Source organism: Oncorhynchus mykiss, chromosome 16, assembly GCF_057628025.1.
Source record: "Oncorhynchus mykiss isolate SJ-2025 chromosome 16, ASM5762802v1, whole genome shotgun sequence".
NCBI classification, from domain to species: Eukaryota; Metazoa; Chordata; class Actinopteri; order Salmoniformes; family Salmonidae; genus Oncorhynchus; species Oncorhynchus mykiss.
The window spans coordinates 63,585,953-63,602,542 of record NC_143037.1 but is presented as its reverse complement, the minus strand read 5'-3'; the positions used below and the strand labels follow the sequence as shown (position 1 = coordinate 63,602,542).

Genomic DNA, 16,590 nt, shown 5'->3' with positions numbered 1-16,590 from the left:
CGCTTCTGCTACTCTGTTATCTATCCTGATTGCCTAGTCACTTTTACCCCTACCTACATGTACATATTACATCAACTACCTCGTACCCCTGCACACTGACTTGGTACTGGTACTCCTTGTTTATAGCCTAGTTATTGTTATGTTATTGTGTTACAATATACTTTTTAACTCTGCATTGTTGGGAAGGGGCTCGTAAGTAAGCATTTCACTATAAAGTCTACACCTGTTGTATTCGGCACATGACAAATACATTTTGATTTGCTTAATGTCACGAAGCCAAGAAGTGTGGGCCTATTGTATTACACACCGCACCTTACTTCCGCATCCAACTTTAATACCTCAGCGGCGCACTATAGGCCAATAGTTTGTTCTGTTCTAAAGCGAAACGGAACATTGTATGAAGAAACAGGAGTTAAAGGAACTGTTTGTCCCTCAACCTTGTTCAGCCAAGCTCTCTCTCCTCTGCTCCTAGGGCCCTCCGGAAAAGATAACTCTTGAGTGAGTCAGGGTTGTGAGTCACTAACCAACAACCCATTTCACCAATTGACATGTCTCCCTTTTCATGGTAGGCAATAAATCCTCATCTTCTCCTCTGCTTGGTTCCTCTCTGTTCTTTCTTTTTTATTCCTGTTTTTTGGGCATAAAAACTGTGGAAATTGTCCTTGCAAAAAACGGCCTTTAAGACAGTGGAGGAGATGCACGAGGACAGAGCATCAGTTGCTTCTCTAATTGGACAACATGATTCATGACCACACTGAGGAAAACTAAATTCTGTTGTTTAGAAAAAAAACACAATGTCTTTAGAGCAGGGTCAAGGCTGTGGTCAGATGTTACTTAGGAACGATTGTCTTGTTGTCCTGCTTTTTTTAAGATGACAAATTGTGGTAAAAATCATTTAAAAAATATTACTTTAATATAGTGTAAATCCTGTTGCATAATCGTGTCAAAATCAAATCAAATCAAATTGTATTTGTCACATACGCCGAATACAACAGGTGTAGACCTGACAGTGAACTGCTTACTTACAAGCCATTAACCAACAATGCAGTTTTAAGAAAAACACCTACAAAAAAAGAAATAAAAGTAACAAATAATTAAAGAGCAGCAGTAAAATAACAATAGTGAGGCTATATACAGGGGGTACCGGTACAAAGTCAATGTGTGGGGGCACTGGTTAATCGAGGTAATTGAGGTAATATGTACATGTAGGTAGAGTTATTAAAGTGACTATGTATAGATTATAAACAGAGAGTAGCAGCAGCTAAAAGAAGGGGGGGGGGTGCGAATAGACGTTCACGAGTCTTATGGCTTGGGGGTAGAAGCTGTTTAGAAGCCTCTTGGACCTAGATTTGGCTCTCCGGTACAGCTTGCCGTGCGGTAGCAGAGAGAACAGTATGACTAGGGTGGCTGGAGTCTTTGACAATTTTTAGGGTCTTCCTCTGACACCGCCTGGTATAGAGATCCTGGATGGCAGGAAGCTTGGCCCCAGTCATGTCGGAGGCAGAGCAGTTGCCATACCATGCTCTCGATGGTGCAGCTGTAGAACCTTTTGTGGATCTGAGGACCCATGACAAATATTTTCAGTCTCCTGAGGGGGAATAGGTTTTGTCTTGCCTGCTTCACGACTGTTATGGTGTGCTTGGACCATATTAGTTTGTTGGTGATGTGGAGACCAAGGAACTGGAAGCTCTCAACCTGCTCCACTGCAGTCCCGTAGATGAGAATGGGGGTGTGTTCGGTCCTCTTTTTCCTGTAGTTCACAATCATCTCCTTTGTCTTGATCAGGTGGAGGGAGAGGTTGTAGTCCTTGCACCACACGGACAGGTCTCTCACCTCCTCCCTGTAGGCTGTCTCGTTGTTGTCAGTGATCAGGCCTGATCAGACAATTCTCTTCTCAAAAATAGATCATCAGTATCTCCTAGGAGTCTTAACATGTTCGATGCCAATGTATCTCAAAGAGCTAATGTTGTGACAAGCCTCCATAAAAGGCTTCTCTGGTCAAGGGTCCTGATATTACTCCTGTGTTTTATCCTTGTTTTTAGAGCTAATTTTGTTTTTCCTACATAGCATAGACCACAAATACACTTGATAAGGTATATAACTTTTTTTTTGTGGAACATACAATGATGCCCTTAATCTTAATGGCCTTGCCCGTAATAGGGTGATTGAACATTGTGATTTTGTTTGTGAAGTTACTGCGTGGCACTGGTGGAAGATCAGACCTCACCACCATTTGACTGATGCTGGGGGCGCGTCTGAAGACTACCCATGGGGATTCTTTAAACGTCTTTTACAGTTGTGATCAGTACTCAAGATGTAACAGTGTTTTTTAATGATGTGCTTGAACTGTTTACCAAGTGGGGAGTACTGAAGGATGCATTGAATGCGTTGGTCAGGAGGGTGGGGAGGTTTGGGCGTGAGGCTGTCATCCTGGGTAATAATTGTATAATATTCCCTTGCGTCATGCAGCCATTCCTCCGGGTAACCCCGCTGTCTGAAACGCTCATCCAGATGGTCGGTTTGTTTGACATAGTCACTTTGTGCACTACAATCCTGCGTATGTGACTGTATTGACAGTCATCCGGAACAGCTGATGCTCTCATGCATGTTTCAGTGTTACCTGCCTTGAAGCAAGCATAGAAGTAATTTAGATCATCTGGGAGGCCCGTGTCACTGGGCAACTCGCGGCTGTGCTTCCCTTGTAGTGTGTAATAATTTGCAAGCCCTGCCACATCTGACGATTGTCGGAGCCGGTGAAATACGATTCAATCTTAGTCCTGTATTGACACTTTGCCTGTTTGATGGTTCGTCGGAGAGTATAGGGGATTTCTTATAAGCTTCCGGGTTAGAGTCCCGCTCCTTGAAAGCGGCAGCTCTACCCTTTAGCTCACTGAGGATGTTGCCTGTAATCTATGGCTTCTGGTTAGGGTATGTACGTACAGTGACTGTGGGGACGACGTCATCAATGCACTTATTGATGAAGCCAGTGACTGATGTGATGTACTCCTCAATGCCATCGGAAGAATCCCAGAACATATTCCAGTTTGGGTTTATCAATGATATGATTTGTTGTTATGATAAATGGCATGAAGTACACTGGATTGAACATATGCTGGTATAACTGAGAATTTGTACAGAAGTAATCTGTATCTTTATAATAAGAAATATCAGGGCAATGATGCAGACATTTTGTTGAGGTCCCTGTGTTCTTGCTCCTTCAGACATCCCATTCTCTCTTCCTGTTGCCATGGCAGATTGTTTCAATCCTGCTGAAAATGAGAGCCCCTGAAGAAAACTACAGTACGAGGATCCTCCTTATTCTCAGAAAGAAAACGACAAACCAAAGGTTTCAAATGGCACATCACAAAATGACACACAAGAGATAATTCACCACTTGATTAATAACATGAGAGACTATGGGTGAAAAGTTGAGCGCTGCACAGGGCAACAGTATGCGTAACTGTGATCTATACATGAGGTTGAGTCATGTAATTTGCTGATACGTACAACAAAAGCATTATGCAATCCCGGTACACTTAAGCCTTGTTAACATTCACTTGTCACAGAGTATTATAGTCTAAAAGTCTCCGAAGGGGAACTTTCCCATCACCTCTAAACCCAGAACCCCTGAGTTGCTAAGGAACAACTATAAAACCTCTGTGAAGACAACTCACTGGGGTAGTAACAAATTATTGTTTATTTTGTCTTTTCAATATGTGTGGGAACCCAGCCAAGGGTTTTGTTGGCTAAAGGGTTGAGTTTTAGGTTGATCCCCACTTCAACATGCTTTTACAACAGCTTTGCCCACAACTTATTCCCTGTTGCGCTTTGGCCTATTCTGTCTGCCACCACTGAAAACCTTTGCCACCACTGAGCTCCATTAAGGTGACATATAGCTCTGCATCCCTTTCAAATGAGAATGATTATGCACAAAGGGAGGCAGAACACTGGAGACTTGCAGGCAAGGGCAATCTGTTTGTGAACACACACACACACAAAACACAATGGGGGAAGGGGGTACAGTGGCCTTGGTATGCCACCACACACACAACCATCCCTCTTTCCCCTGACCTTCTCCGCACCTTTGTGGGCTTCTGATAAACTGGGATTAAAATGAGGGTTGGAGACAGAGAACCCTATGAGAGTCCCTGGCTGTGCACCCAGAGAGAAAACATTGCCAGGAGTATAGAGCCTTGGTAACAAGATAAATGGTTTGCATTATTGTATGAGGATGCTAGATCAGTATGTTTACCCTAAATTACTGTTTTCCTCCCCCAAAAAATATGTCTTGGCAATTGACAAACAACTCTTCTATCCTAAAGGCTCCATCTCTGATGAGCAACTGAGACCATCTGAATGAAGAAAGGGCACCACCTTGAGGGTGTTGGAAAGTATTGACAGACCAGGACTTCATATTCCACTTCATTCTCTATCTTCAAGAACAGGGATAATCAACTAATAGATTCAGCAGGGGGCCAACTTTTTCTTGAGCAGATGGTCAGGCAGCCAAAACGTTATTACAAATCATTTGTAGACTGCAAATTGACTGCAAAAAAGCACAAACAGGTATAATATTTCACTAAAACAATCATTTAAAAACCTTTCTTATATTTGTTTATAATCACATCTCTCTATTATACATGGGAATACTTTAGAAGAGATTTCCCAAATTAAAAATGTTGCTAATTTATTACAAAAACCGAAATATCACATTTACATAAGCATTCAGACCCTTTACTCAGTACTTTGTTGAAGCACCTTTGGTAGGGATTACAGCCGAGTCTTCTTGGGTATGAACCTACAAGCTTCGCACACCTGCTTCCCCCAATCATCTCTGCAGGTCCTCTCAAGCTCTGTCAGGTTGGATGGGAGCGTCGCTGCACAGCTATTTTCAGGTCTCTCCAGAAATGTTGAAGCGGGTTCAAGTTCGGGTCACTCAAGGACATTCAGAGACTTGTCCCGAAGCCACGCCTACGTTGTCCTGTTGGAAGGTGAACCTTCACCCCAGCCTGAGTTCCTGAGCGGTCTGAAGCAGGTTTTCATCAAGGATCCCTTTGTACTTTTCCCCGTTCATCTTTCTCTCCATCCTGACTAGTCTCCCATTCCCTGCCGCTGAAAAACATCCTCACAGCATGATGCTGTCACCATGCTTCACCGTAGAGATGGTGCCAGGTTTCCTCCAGATGTGATGCTTGGCATTCTTCAATGTTGGTTTCATCAGACCAGAGAGTCTTGTTCCTTATGGTCTGAAAGTCCTTTATGTGCCCTTTTGCAAACTCCATATGCCTTTCCCAGGGGCGTGGCTTCCGTTTGGCCACTCTACCATAAAGGCCTGATTGGTGGAGTGCTGCAGAGATGGTTGTCCTTCTGGATGGTTCTCTCATCTCCACAGAGGATCTCTGGAGCTCTGTCAGAGTGACCATCAGGTTCTTGGTCACCTGCCTGACCAAGGCGCTTCTCCCCCGATTAAGCAGTTTGGCTGGGTGGCCAGCTCTAGGAAGGATCTTTCTTGGTGGTTCCAAACTTCTTCCAATTAAGAATCAGAGGCAACTGTGTTCTTGGGAACCTTCAATGATGCAGACATTTTTTGGTACCCTTCCCCAGATATGTGCCTCAACACAATGCTGTTGTGGAGTTCTACGGACAAATCCTTCGACCTTATGGCTTGGTTTTTACTCTGATATGCACTGTCAACTGTGGGACCTTTATATGGACAAGTGTGTGCCTTTCCAAATCATGTCCAATTACTTACATTTACCACAGGTGGACTCCAATCAGGTTGTAGAAACATCAAGGATGATTAATGGAAACAGGATGCACATGAGCTCAATTGTGTCTCATAGCGAAGAGTTTGAATACTTAAGTAAATAAAAGGTACGTTTTACATGTTTTATACATTTGCAAAAATGTCTAAAAACCTTTTTTTGCTTTGTCCTCATGAGGTATTGTGTGTAGATTGAGGAAAATATTTAACTTAATCAGTTTTAGAATAAGGCTGTAACATAAAATGTGGAAAATGTCAAGGGGTCTGAATACTTTGAATGTACTGTATGTCTAACATAAAAAATAAAAAAAATCACCTGCGGGCCAGATCTTTGGACTTTAAGGAAAATGTGTTTAATATGTACAAGTAACTTTCAAAGGAAAACACCAATGGAAATGCATTTTTTCTTCACTTTTTATTGTACTGACAGCATGGTACATAATATATTATTTCACTTAAAATAAAAAGTATGTGGAGTCAATTTTGCTAACAATGTGACAATGGTAAAACATTTCTGTTTCAAATATAAGCTAAATACAGGAGTAAAAAAATCAAATTGTAAGCACTGTCATGGACCATCCTACTACCACACACAATCACTTCAACATCCAGAGAAAACAAGTTATATCCAATTGTAAACCCGGGTGGTTCGAGCTGTGAATGCTGATTGGCTGAAAGCCGTGGTATCAGACCGTAAACCACTGGTATGACAAAACATTTATTTTCACTGTTCTAATTACATTTATAAGCAGTTTATAATAGCAACAAGTCAACCCAGGGATTTGTGGTATATGGCCAATATACCACAGCTAAAGGCTGTATCCAAGCACTCCTTGTTGCATCATGCTTAAGAACAGCCCTAAACCGTGGTATATTGGTCACACACCACACCCCCTCAGGCTTTATTGGTTAATTATACCATGGCATTGTTGAATACTTGTTTTGGATTAACTTGAAGGGCATTCTAGAACATGCATTATTTCCCTATAACGCATGGTATATTTGCACGGTATAATTCAATGGCTATAGTTCATTCTTACATGTGCTATGTTTGAGCTGCTTTTGAAAGCAAAATTCGAATTGAAAACATCATTGGCATTGTAGAATTCGACTTTCATAATAGCAAACTACGATTGATGGTTTGGTTAAACTAGCACGTTTGTTTGGTTACGAAGGCAACTACCGTCACTAGCTAGTAAACTGCATAGCTATCTAAGTGGATGTTGAACACATTTCTAGCGGTAAATGTGCTAAATTATAGCCATGATATAAAATGGATAATCAACTCGGGGCTCTATGCGTTCTCTGGAAAATAATGCAACTCAGCTGCACACCTTCCACTTTGTTCATTCTTTTCCAGAGAAGGCACAGCCTCTCGTTGATTATCCCTTACATATTTATCAAAGCGGACTGGCTAAATGATTGATCCTACTTTGTGCATATAATGGGAAATCATTACTAACTATAGCGTGTGTTATCCTCTTAAAGAACAGCCCGCATAAGAAACTTAAATCACACAAGCTTCACAAACAAATAACATGTATTTGTCTGTTCAGCATGTACAGGTGTTACTGTTATTTACAGCACAATCCTATGCTTATCCAGTAGTATATGTGGTAAAGTTGACAATGAAAAAATACATTTGTATTTTGAAAGTGATATATGCATAGCAGTGGAATGTCATAGTTAAAAATAAGAGATATTGGGACTTGGATTGAGTTCAAAATAAATACATCAAAATTGCACTGAATAGCTTGTGGTTAGTTGTCTGTCTGCTTGTCCATGTACATGCAAGTATGCTTTAAGGAAATGAGGATCATTGTGACTGCTGTATGTGAAAATACTAATTTCCTTCTTACCGTGGTTTCCCCACACTGCATGCAAATTGAGGCTAAATGCATTTGCTGCATGAATGTGACTGACAGGATTCAATACCTAGTTATCAAATCGAGTAGATTACAAGTTGTGTCATAAGTTCTCTAAATTATTGGCAACTAAAAATAAAAAACACTTACATTTTGTAAATTATCTCTTATTGGGTCTTTACTTGACTCCAGTCATCATTTTTTCAGAACTAAATCAGAAAAACAAATTCTTTACTTTACTCATGATTAACAGTAAAACGTTTCAATTCATTGTCTGTCATATGCGACATATGAGGCTGAATTTCTTTTCGTTCTTTTTTGGATTTAAACAATATTTAACATAGCCATGTAACTAGCTATGGTTTCCTCTCTCCTAACACCTAAATAAAAAGCTACATTCTATAAAGATAAATCATGCATACACAACAAGAGTAATCAGCATGCATTTAGGCCTACAATATACTAGCGCAAGGTGAAAAATAATCAAAATGTCTTGCCTCTTAAGAAAAGCAAGCCGCTAAAACATAGTTTAACAAATTCATACCAGTCAGGAAAATGTGAAAGTAAAAATAAGAGTGATGTCCATGTTAGGGGAAACATTTGCTGTCATTCAGAATTCTATTCTATTCTAATTCATCACACAAGTAAAATATTTGCTCTTTCTCTGAGTCTCTTTGTTTAAAAACAGAGAGTTTCATAATTGGGTATTTTTCACACAAATGCGAAGGTTCTTTAATAGCTACATTTCTAAGCCGACATACTGTAATATCTTCTGTGATATTGGGTCTACTATGTTTGTGGTCAGATGACTTGTCATTCCCCAACTGTTTTGTTCCAAGAAAAAGACATTACTTCAAAATAAAACCGCAAACGAAAGTATATATATTACAATCAGAGTCCACACTCCATTCCTCACTCTTCATCCACATCACATGGGCTTCTGTATCTGTGTGTTTCATTCATTCCAATGCAACATCATCCTCAACTTCTTCAGCAACCCTATCCTTGTCTAGATACTCAATAGCAACTTGACGCCTCCAGTCCCTACATACTTCGGTCTTTGACATTCCAGGTCAATACTAGAATGTACCCAATACACAAATTGTTGCATTATCAGCTTTCACATTATTCGCAAAAAGGTGCTTTGCCCACCACCTGGTCTGGCCCAGAAGCATTTAAACTATTTGAAGCCATTGCTGGTGAAATAAACACTATTTTTGTGTGTATAATGTGAAAGCTATTTAATGTCTCCCCCAATACCCTTCAACAGTCCAATACAAGTCCTTCTTGCCAGCAGCTGGCTAGCAGCTAGCTTAGCCAGTACTAGCCCTAACACACCACCACACCTTCTCATTAGCATTCCAGACCGATGGTGGAGAGCAGCTGATCCAGGGCGTCCAGCTTCACGTTGGCCTCCTCAATGGCACTGAAGGTCTGAACGTTGCTGGTGATGTGGAAGCGGATGTCGTCCACCAGAGGGATGGAGTCAGTCTCGTGTCGGTCCTCCACCGCCCCAGCATCCTCCTTGATCATGTCAGCAAACTCAGGCTTCTCTACCAGCTGTTGAGGAGAGGGGAAGAGGTCAGATGGGACACAGCAACGACCATCCTTGCACAGCCTAGAATGACAGACACTCACCCTCTCTATGATCTTAGCCATGTACTCCGTGCACTGGTCCTCCAGACGAGACAGTCTGAAGAGCTTGGATGTCTTCCACATGTGCAACACGTTATCCTCACACAGCATCTTGGCCAGCGTCTTACCACACAGACGCTTCAGCCCGGGGAGCAGGTACATATCAGCCACACACAGCACATCAAACACATTCTCTGGGGACAGCTGGACCCAGGCAGAGAGTAGTACAATACATTAGGAGAGAAAGACAAGACTGGTGAGTTCATAGAAATATCATCACTGCAGGAATTCTGTCTGAACTGACCTCCGTGTCGTCGCTGTAGACGTAATAGAGGAGACGGATAAAGATCTCGTGGGAGATGTTGTGGATGGTGAGGACTGGGGTGCTGGGCTGGGACTGCATCATCTCTCCCTCACTGAAGTGGTCCTGCAGCAGCGCCTTAAAATAGTCACTGCGTCCACAGAAAAACGCCTGTCCAGAGGGGATAAAGACAACTTTTTAGCCCATAATAATTAACTGAGGAGATGCATAAATAATGACTAATTCCAAAATCATAGCCTGACGATTAACTCATACATCTTTGTACTTTGTTAGAGGTATGTGGAGCACACCTTATGACACAGGAAGTCATAACCTTCAACCCTGAAGCAAATGTCAGGGTAGCTAGGGAAGTTGTCAGTTCTGTCAAATGGAAGCTCGCCAAATCCCACCTACAGAAAAACAAAACGACAAAAATCCTTGACAATTCACTTATTATGAACAAAAGGTTTATTTACATCAAGGGATAATTATAAGTTGCAACCTTTAATATGATTAGCTGGTCCCACATCTGTTTGGTATGTGCTTTAGCCAATGCCTCGGACTATTCTTGCCATGCTAACAATGATAGTTAGAAGAGTTGGCTAAATCCCAAACGATGTGGGACCAGGCTAGTTTGTAATGTTCTTACTTTTAGCTCAGCAGGGAGGGCGCAGTCTGCCAGTTGAGCCATCTCCTCCTGATGCTGACAGCTGTGAGGCTCCAGGGTCAGAACCTTTACACAGGTCCCTGGTTTATTGGAGACTATGCATGGAGGCAGACAGAGAGACAGGTGAGACACCATGTAACAATGTAAACGTGTAGGCCTAATTTCAGGAGATTTAAGAAGCGGGAGCGTACCAAACTCATACACCTGTTTACACTTGCTCTCCAACTCATCAATAAGGTCGCCCATTTTGCACTGTTTGGCCAGCCGCTTGCAGTCCTCCACGTGGCTCACATCAATGTCCATACGACCTGGAAGCGAAAGCCGGTTAGCTCATAGCTTTGTAACACTAAATGCAGGCTACACAACTTTGAAAGACAGTGTATCCTGGCTCTTTATGATGCAGTTATGTTAGACTTTATGGATGCCATATCATCACCTCTTTAAAGAAAGACTGAAAATACCCTAATCTTCTGACTGGATCGAAACATACATATCAGTCATCAATCAATCAGGCATCCTTTACAATCACTGGGATGACTATGACATACTTAGACATCTTTGAATGCAAAATGCCATTTTATATACTGCACGTTTGCCTAATCTTAATTAAAATGTCAACATGTCTGATATTTCAACTTCCATTATGTTAATTTGTGATCTTAGCCTAATTCTGCATTCATACATCTAGTTATACACCTCAACCAAGAGAAACCCACCAGTGTAAAAATACTGCAGGATGGCACCAAAGGCTGCTGGGTTGATCTGAAACAGGGTGAAACATGTTTTCTTCTTAATTCATATGGATCTTTTACTGTGTTTACACTGTTACTTTATATTCCCTTTTGGCCCAGTGAATGTTTTGGTAGCATTTATGCATACTGCCCTGATTGAGTTTGTTTCCACAGAAATTCTTACTGAAACAATCTTTTTAGTACATACTTCATATAATCCCTGTATTAAATGGTTTGCAATTGTGCTTGTTGTAATGACTCCTAACACAATAACAAGGTAAATAGCATATTATAAAGTAAAGTAAACACATTTTCTATCAATAACCTCAAATATAGCTGCTACACCCCTCCAATCCAACGTATTGCTGTCATGCCTATCTGAAAGAGGTGGTGTAACACAACACCTACCAAAGGGTGTTTGAGGGGGATCAAGTTCTTTCCTTTCCATTTGGTTTCAAACATGGCTGTGAAGTACTCTGAGCGAGCGCTCAGCACACAGCGGTGAGCCTGAAATGTCTCACCGTGAACCAGGAACTTGACGTCACTATACTGGCCCTGCTCCAGTAACCTAGATACAGACAGCACAGACAGAAGGGGAGGACAGGGAGAAAGCAGGGCTGATGAGTGTTGATGTTAGAGTTTCACTGCTTCTGTATAATATAAGCAGACAAACAGAAGTACAGGCAACACCAAATGAGGAAAACACAAAGCTAACAACTATAAAACATTATGATGCAGTTAAGATGCATTGTAGCGTTACAGCGCCTTACGTGAGAAGGAAGTGGTCATAATAGTCCCTCTGCATGGCTTGGGCTGTGATGCACTTGTACTCTTTTAGGAGACGTCGGATGGAGTCACTCAGAGACCCATACATGCATCGCTCTCCATCAAATGTGTTGGCTTCACACTTTGCTCCTGAAAGCCCAAATGGAACAGTGTACAGGTCACCTCCAAGACACAATTAATTGCATATAGGTTAACGGTGCATTTGGAAAGCATTCAGAACCCTTGACTTTTTCAAAATGTTCTTACTTTACAGCCTTATTTTAAATTAGATTAAATAATTGTTTTTCCTCATCACTCTACACATAATACCCCATAACGACAAAGCGAAAAACAGATTTAATTTTTTATGCAAATGTATAAAAAAAAATTAAAAAATGAAATACCTTATTTACATAAGTATTCTAACTGTTTGCTATGAGATCGAGCTCAGGTGCACCTGTTTCCCTTGATCATCCTTGAGATGTTCCTAGAACTTGATTGGAGTCCACCGGTAAATTCAATTGATTGGACATGATTTGGAAAGGCACTGTCTATATAAGGTCCCACAGTAGACAGTGCATGTCAGAGCAAAAACCAAGCCATGAGGTTGAAGGCATTGTCTGTAGAGCACCTAAACAGGATTGTGTCAAGGCACCAGATGTGGGGAAGGGTACCAAAACATTTCTGCAGCATTGAAGGTCCCCAAGAACACAGTGGCAGTTTGGAACCACCAAGACCGTTCTTAGAGCTGGCCGCCCAATCAGGGGAGCAGGTAGCCTAGTGGTTAGAGCGTTGGGCAAGTAACTGAAAGGTTGCAAGATCAAATCCCAGAGCTGATAAGGTACAAATGTCATTCTGCCCCTGAACAAGGCAGTTAACCCACTGTTCCTAGGCCGTCAATGAAAAGAAAAAAGTGTTCTTAACTGACTGCCTAGTTAAAGATAAAATTAAAAAGGGCCTTGGTCAGGGAGGTGACCAACAACACAATGTGGAGCTGAGAGAACCTTCCAGAAGACAACCATCGCTGCAGCATTCCACCAATCATGCCTTTATGGTAGAGTGACCAGACGGAAGCCACTCCTCAGTAAAAGACACATGACAGCCCACTTGGACTTTGCCAAAAGGCACCTAAAGGACTCTCAGACAATGAGAAACATTATTCTCTGGTCTGATGAAACCAAGATTGAACACTTTGGCCTTAATGCCAAGCATCACATCTGGAGAAAACCTGGCACCATCTTTACGGTGAAGCACGGCGGTGGCAGCATCATGCTGTGGGGATGTTTTCAGCGGCAGGGACTGGGAGACTAGTCAGGATCGAGGGTAAGATGAACGGAGAAAAGTACAGAGATCCTTGATGAAAACCTGCTCCAGAGTGCTCAGGACCTCAGACTGGGGCAAAGGTTCACCTTCCAACAGGGCAACGACCCTAAGCACACAGCCAAGACAATGTAGGAGTGGGACTCAATGTCCTTGAGTGGCCCAGCCAGAGCCCGGACTTGAACCCAATCGAGCATCTCAGGAGAGACCTTAATGGCTGTGCAGCGACACTCCCCATCCAACCTGACAGAGGTTGAGATCATCTGCAGAGAAGAATGGTAGAAACTCACCAAATACAGGTGTGCCAAGGTTGTAGCGACATACCCAAGAAGACTTGAGGCTGCAATCACTATTAAAGGTGCTTCAAAGTACTGAGTAAAGGGTCTGAATACGTATGTAAATGTTATATTCAGTTTAATCCATTTTAAAAAAAATGTCTAAACCTGTTTTCACTTCATCATTATGGGGTATTGTGTGTAGATTGACGGGGGAAAACAATTTAATCCATTTTAGAATAAGGCTGCAATGTAACAAGACCCCCCCCCCCCCAAAAAAAAAACAGTTTTTAAAACATGTAAATGTGCTTTGACCCTTGGGGCAAATTCCAGCTTTACCATTAGCCAACAGGTACTGGACGAGCTCCTCATGGCCACAGAGGCAAGAATAGTACCTGTGGAAGAATACATTGTTAAGTTACATTACATTCTTAACAATGATCTTGTCAAATATATTGTGTGCAGGTTATATTCTGCAATATTAACTCCGTACTTACAACGGGGTGCTGTCCCATTTGTCTCTTACATTGAGGTCCACGTCTCTCTGTTCAACAAGATACCTTGACAGGAAAATGGAAGGTCAATAGGCCAATACAGGCAGTTAATAAGACGGGTTATGGCAGAAACGGTCTTCATCTTAATGCTGGTCTCCACATGTTCGCATTCCATACAAACAGTACAATCCTAACTGTATTCCAAATTCTAGACTGACAAACTACCTTGTTTGATTTAACATACGTTAACACCATATGGCCCACTTTAGAGGAATAGTGGTTTTTTATTGCACTCTTCACTAATAGATAGGAGAAGAGTATGGAAAGCAACCTACTTAAAATTTGGAAAACAGTTTCCAGGTTGGAAGTTGCCAGATATGTGCGCAGAATAAACAAGAGTTGTATTTATAGTTTCTAGCTAAACCTACTTTCATGCACATAAATTGAACCTAGTAATACCAAAACACACAAACACAATATCGCCACTGGCATGACTTCAAAGGACCAGACTTCAACAAACCAACGCAAATAGCATAGCGTATGCTAACATAGGCACTAACGTTAGCTCACTGACAAATTTGCTAAATATTTGTAACACTACTACTGACCACAAGGTTGTCTTTGTTTATAGCTAAACAAGCTAGATAGCCTCATCCCGTTGCTGCGAACTACGCATTTCTATTCCACAGACTCCATTTACCTAACTCTGGAAATGTCGCCCTTTCTGCAACTTGTAAACAAATCGTACGCGTCCATCTCCGCAGCGTTTTCGGTTCTCTGTAATGCATTGAAACGGCCTGCCTGTTAGACAGGTGTGGATCCAGTTATAATTTCCTGTAAAGTGTAAACAATTTATCTTGCTAGCAAGTTCTTTCTTGCAGGACAACTATTTACAGACTTATATTTCGATCACCAGTGTTGTTTTGCGGTTTATATAGTCACATGACCAGAGAAGGTGGAGTGAGATGACATTTACTTCCGTATTTTCTTGATGCCCTCTTCTCTGATAGGTTGACTAAACCACGGGTCTAGGATCAGATTAGTATCACACCCATAATCCTTACTAAGGGGCCAGAGTTCGTTTAGATGCACAGTTTCGACTGCTCCTACAGTTTTATTTCGGTACTGACACTGCCCATAAAGCCTATTACAATACACGGCCTCATAGAGAAGGCAGATTAGAAAATTCATAATAAGACACTTTAGCCATCACCTTGGTCCACAAAACATCCATTGAATTAATCAAATAATTGTTTCAGAGGCCGTTTTCCCCCCCATTACTCACAGCATGTTTTTGGATGACGAACAGAAGGCATTGTTGCTGATCCCTGTTGCCATGTTAATATGATAGTCGGAATAGAAAACTCTGAAATGTTCGACTTGCTAACTGATTGAACATGGCAGGTGTATAACTACAACCAAGCAAGTCGTAAATGTCAAAATTTCCAAGTTCCGATTTGCATGTTGGTCAGTATAAACCGGATGCAACCCGGATATAGATGGTCCATGATTCGGTATGCGAACATGGGTAGATTACGTTGAAAACAACGAGCGGACATCTTGGACTCAGTTTTTATTATACCTCAGTGATCCTTACCCATAGGATGTTGTTGCACCTTAATTGAGCAGGACTGGCTTGTGGTAATGGCTGGAGCAGAATGGTATAATGCAATTCCATTTGCCCCGTTCCGGCCATTATTATGAGCCGTCCTCCCCCCAGCAGCCTCCACTGTCCTTACTCTAACTATTGGGGCGATGAAAAAGTATCTGGGTGTGTTCAAGCAGTAAGCCTAATGAAGCCGACTGTAGATACAATGTGGCTAGTGAAGTCGGGGTGGTGTATCAGTGTACGAAAGTCGTACATGGTAATGGTTTTCCAACAATAAGGCTCAGATCAACATAGCTGCAATTGCCTATAAACGTTTTTCTGTATAAATGTCTCAAACTGTTCTATATCCCCATGTCACACACTCACAAACTGAAAACATAATGTGTGTACAATTAATTTGTTAGAGAGGTCTCAAATATCGCTTTCGTTTGTAGCTTTAGAATTGCATCAAAGGTGATTCCTGACACCCTAATGATTAGTTGGCAAATACTGCCTCCCACAATGCAGGTGATGGCTGCATGGTGCAGTTGGTGAGAAGTGCAGCGACTGTAAGGCGACTTCATCAAAAAGTGCAGGACCTTTGGTCACATGATTTTTGTAAAGATCATGTAGTCGCAAGTTGGACAATGTTTCTAAGCATAATGCAACACACTTTGAAAGGCGTCACCGACTTGACAAAAGTGCTCCCCTCGAACGAGCCTTCTGGTTAGGGTAACTTATTCCACCCATGCGACAGCATTTTATCAAAGACAGGCAGAAACTGCTTCCCCAATAGATATTCCGATCATGCTTGTAGTCGATGTCATGGCTACGTTGCCTAGCTAAACTCATGCGCAGAAAAACGCCATCCGGTCTAACGGTCGTCACGCCAAACTGCGCATGTGCAGGCCAATAAATATAAAAGTCACTCCTTCGATATAAAGTTGTTTTTGAGTTTGTCACGAGGTTGGTGTAATAACGTGTAAAACGAGATAAGGTCACAAGTGTTTCCATAAAATATGTTTGGGTTTATACATCTATTGTACAGAAAGTGAATATCTTAATCAATGGATAGTGACAGAATTAGATTACTTCCCAAGCAAAGTCTAGTTTTTGTCTCCTCGGCAATAGGAGGTTGTAGCTCAGCCTTTGAATCTCAAAGAAACTAAACAATGATATTCCCAT

At 41.7% G+C, this 16,590-nt stretch overlaps 1 protein-coding gene across 6 annotated transcripts; it reads right to left on the bottom strand.

The window, feature by feature from the left end:
- Nucleotides 1-7,780: 7,780 nt before the first annotated feature.
- Nucleotides 7,781-16,301, bottom strand: abtb1 (ankyrin repeat and BTB domain containing 1). Of its 6 annotated transcripts, none has more exons than XM_021566842.3 (12): nt 15,415-16,301; nt 13,821-13,883; nt 13,663-13,718; nt 11,734-11,878; nt 11,372-11,531; nt 10,949-10,994; nt 10,424-10,540; nt 10,215-10,327; nt 9,877-9,975; nt 9,569-9,736; nt 9,268-9,468; nt 7,781-9,189 (listed from the first exon to the last, which is right to left on the bottom strand). In XM_021566842.3, the coding sequence occupies exons 4-12, from the start codon at nt 11,835-11,837 to the stop codon at nt 8,983-8,985; spliced, it is 1,215 nt and encodes a 404-aa protein (XP_021422517.1). In that variant the 5' UTR covers nt 11,838-11,878; nt 13,663-13,718; nt 13,821-13,883; nt 15,415-16,301; the 3' UTR covers nt 7,781-8,982. The 6 variants fall into 6 exon arrangements, with proteins under 6 accessions (XP_021422517.1, XP_021422516.1, XP_090059846.1 ...); XM_021566841.3 differs by having other exon boundaries at nt 15,103-16,284; XM_090203720.1 differs by having other exon boundaries at nt 16,079-16,281.
- Nucleotides 16,302-16,590: the final 289 nt, after the last annotated feature.

Excerpts from the sequence above, each read along its gene's own strand:
- abtb1 (XM_090203719.1), bottom strand. The coding sequence starts at position 14,573 with ATGGACGCGTACGATTTGTTTACAAGTTGCAGAAAGGGCGACATTTCC. Across the intron at positions 13,884-14,517 it reads GGCGACATTTCCAGAGTTAG|GTATCTTGTTGAACAGAGAG; the intron begins GTAAATGGAGTC and ends TTTCCTGTCAAG. Across the intron at positions 9,976-10,214 it reads CCCTCCCTGCTGAGCTAAAA|GTGGGATTTGGCGAGCTTCC; the intron begins GTAAGAACATTA and ends GTTTTTCTGTAG.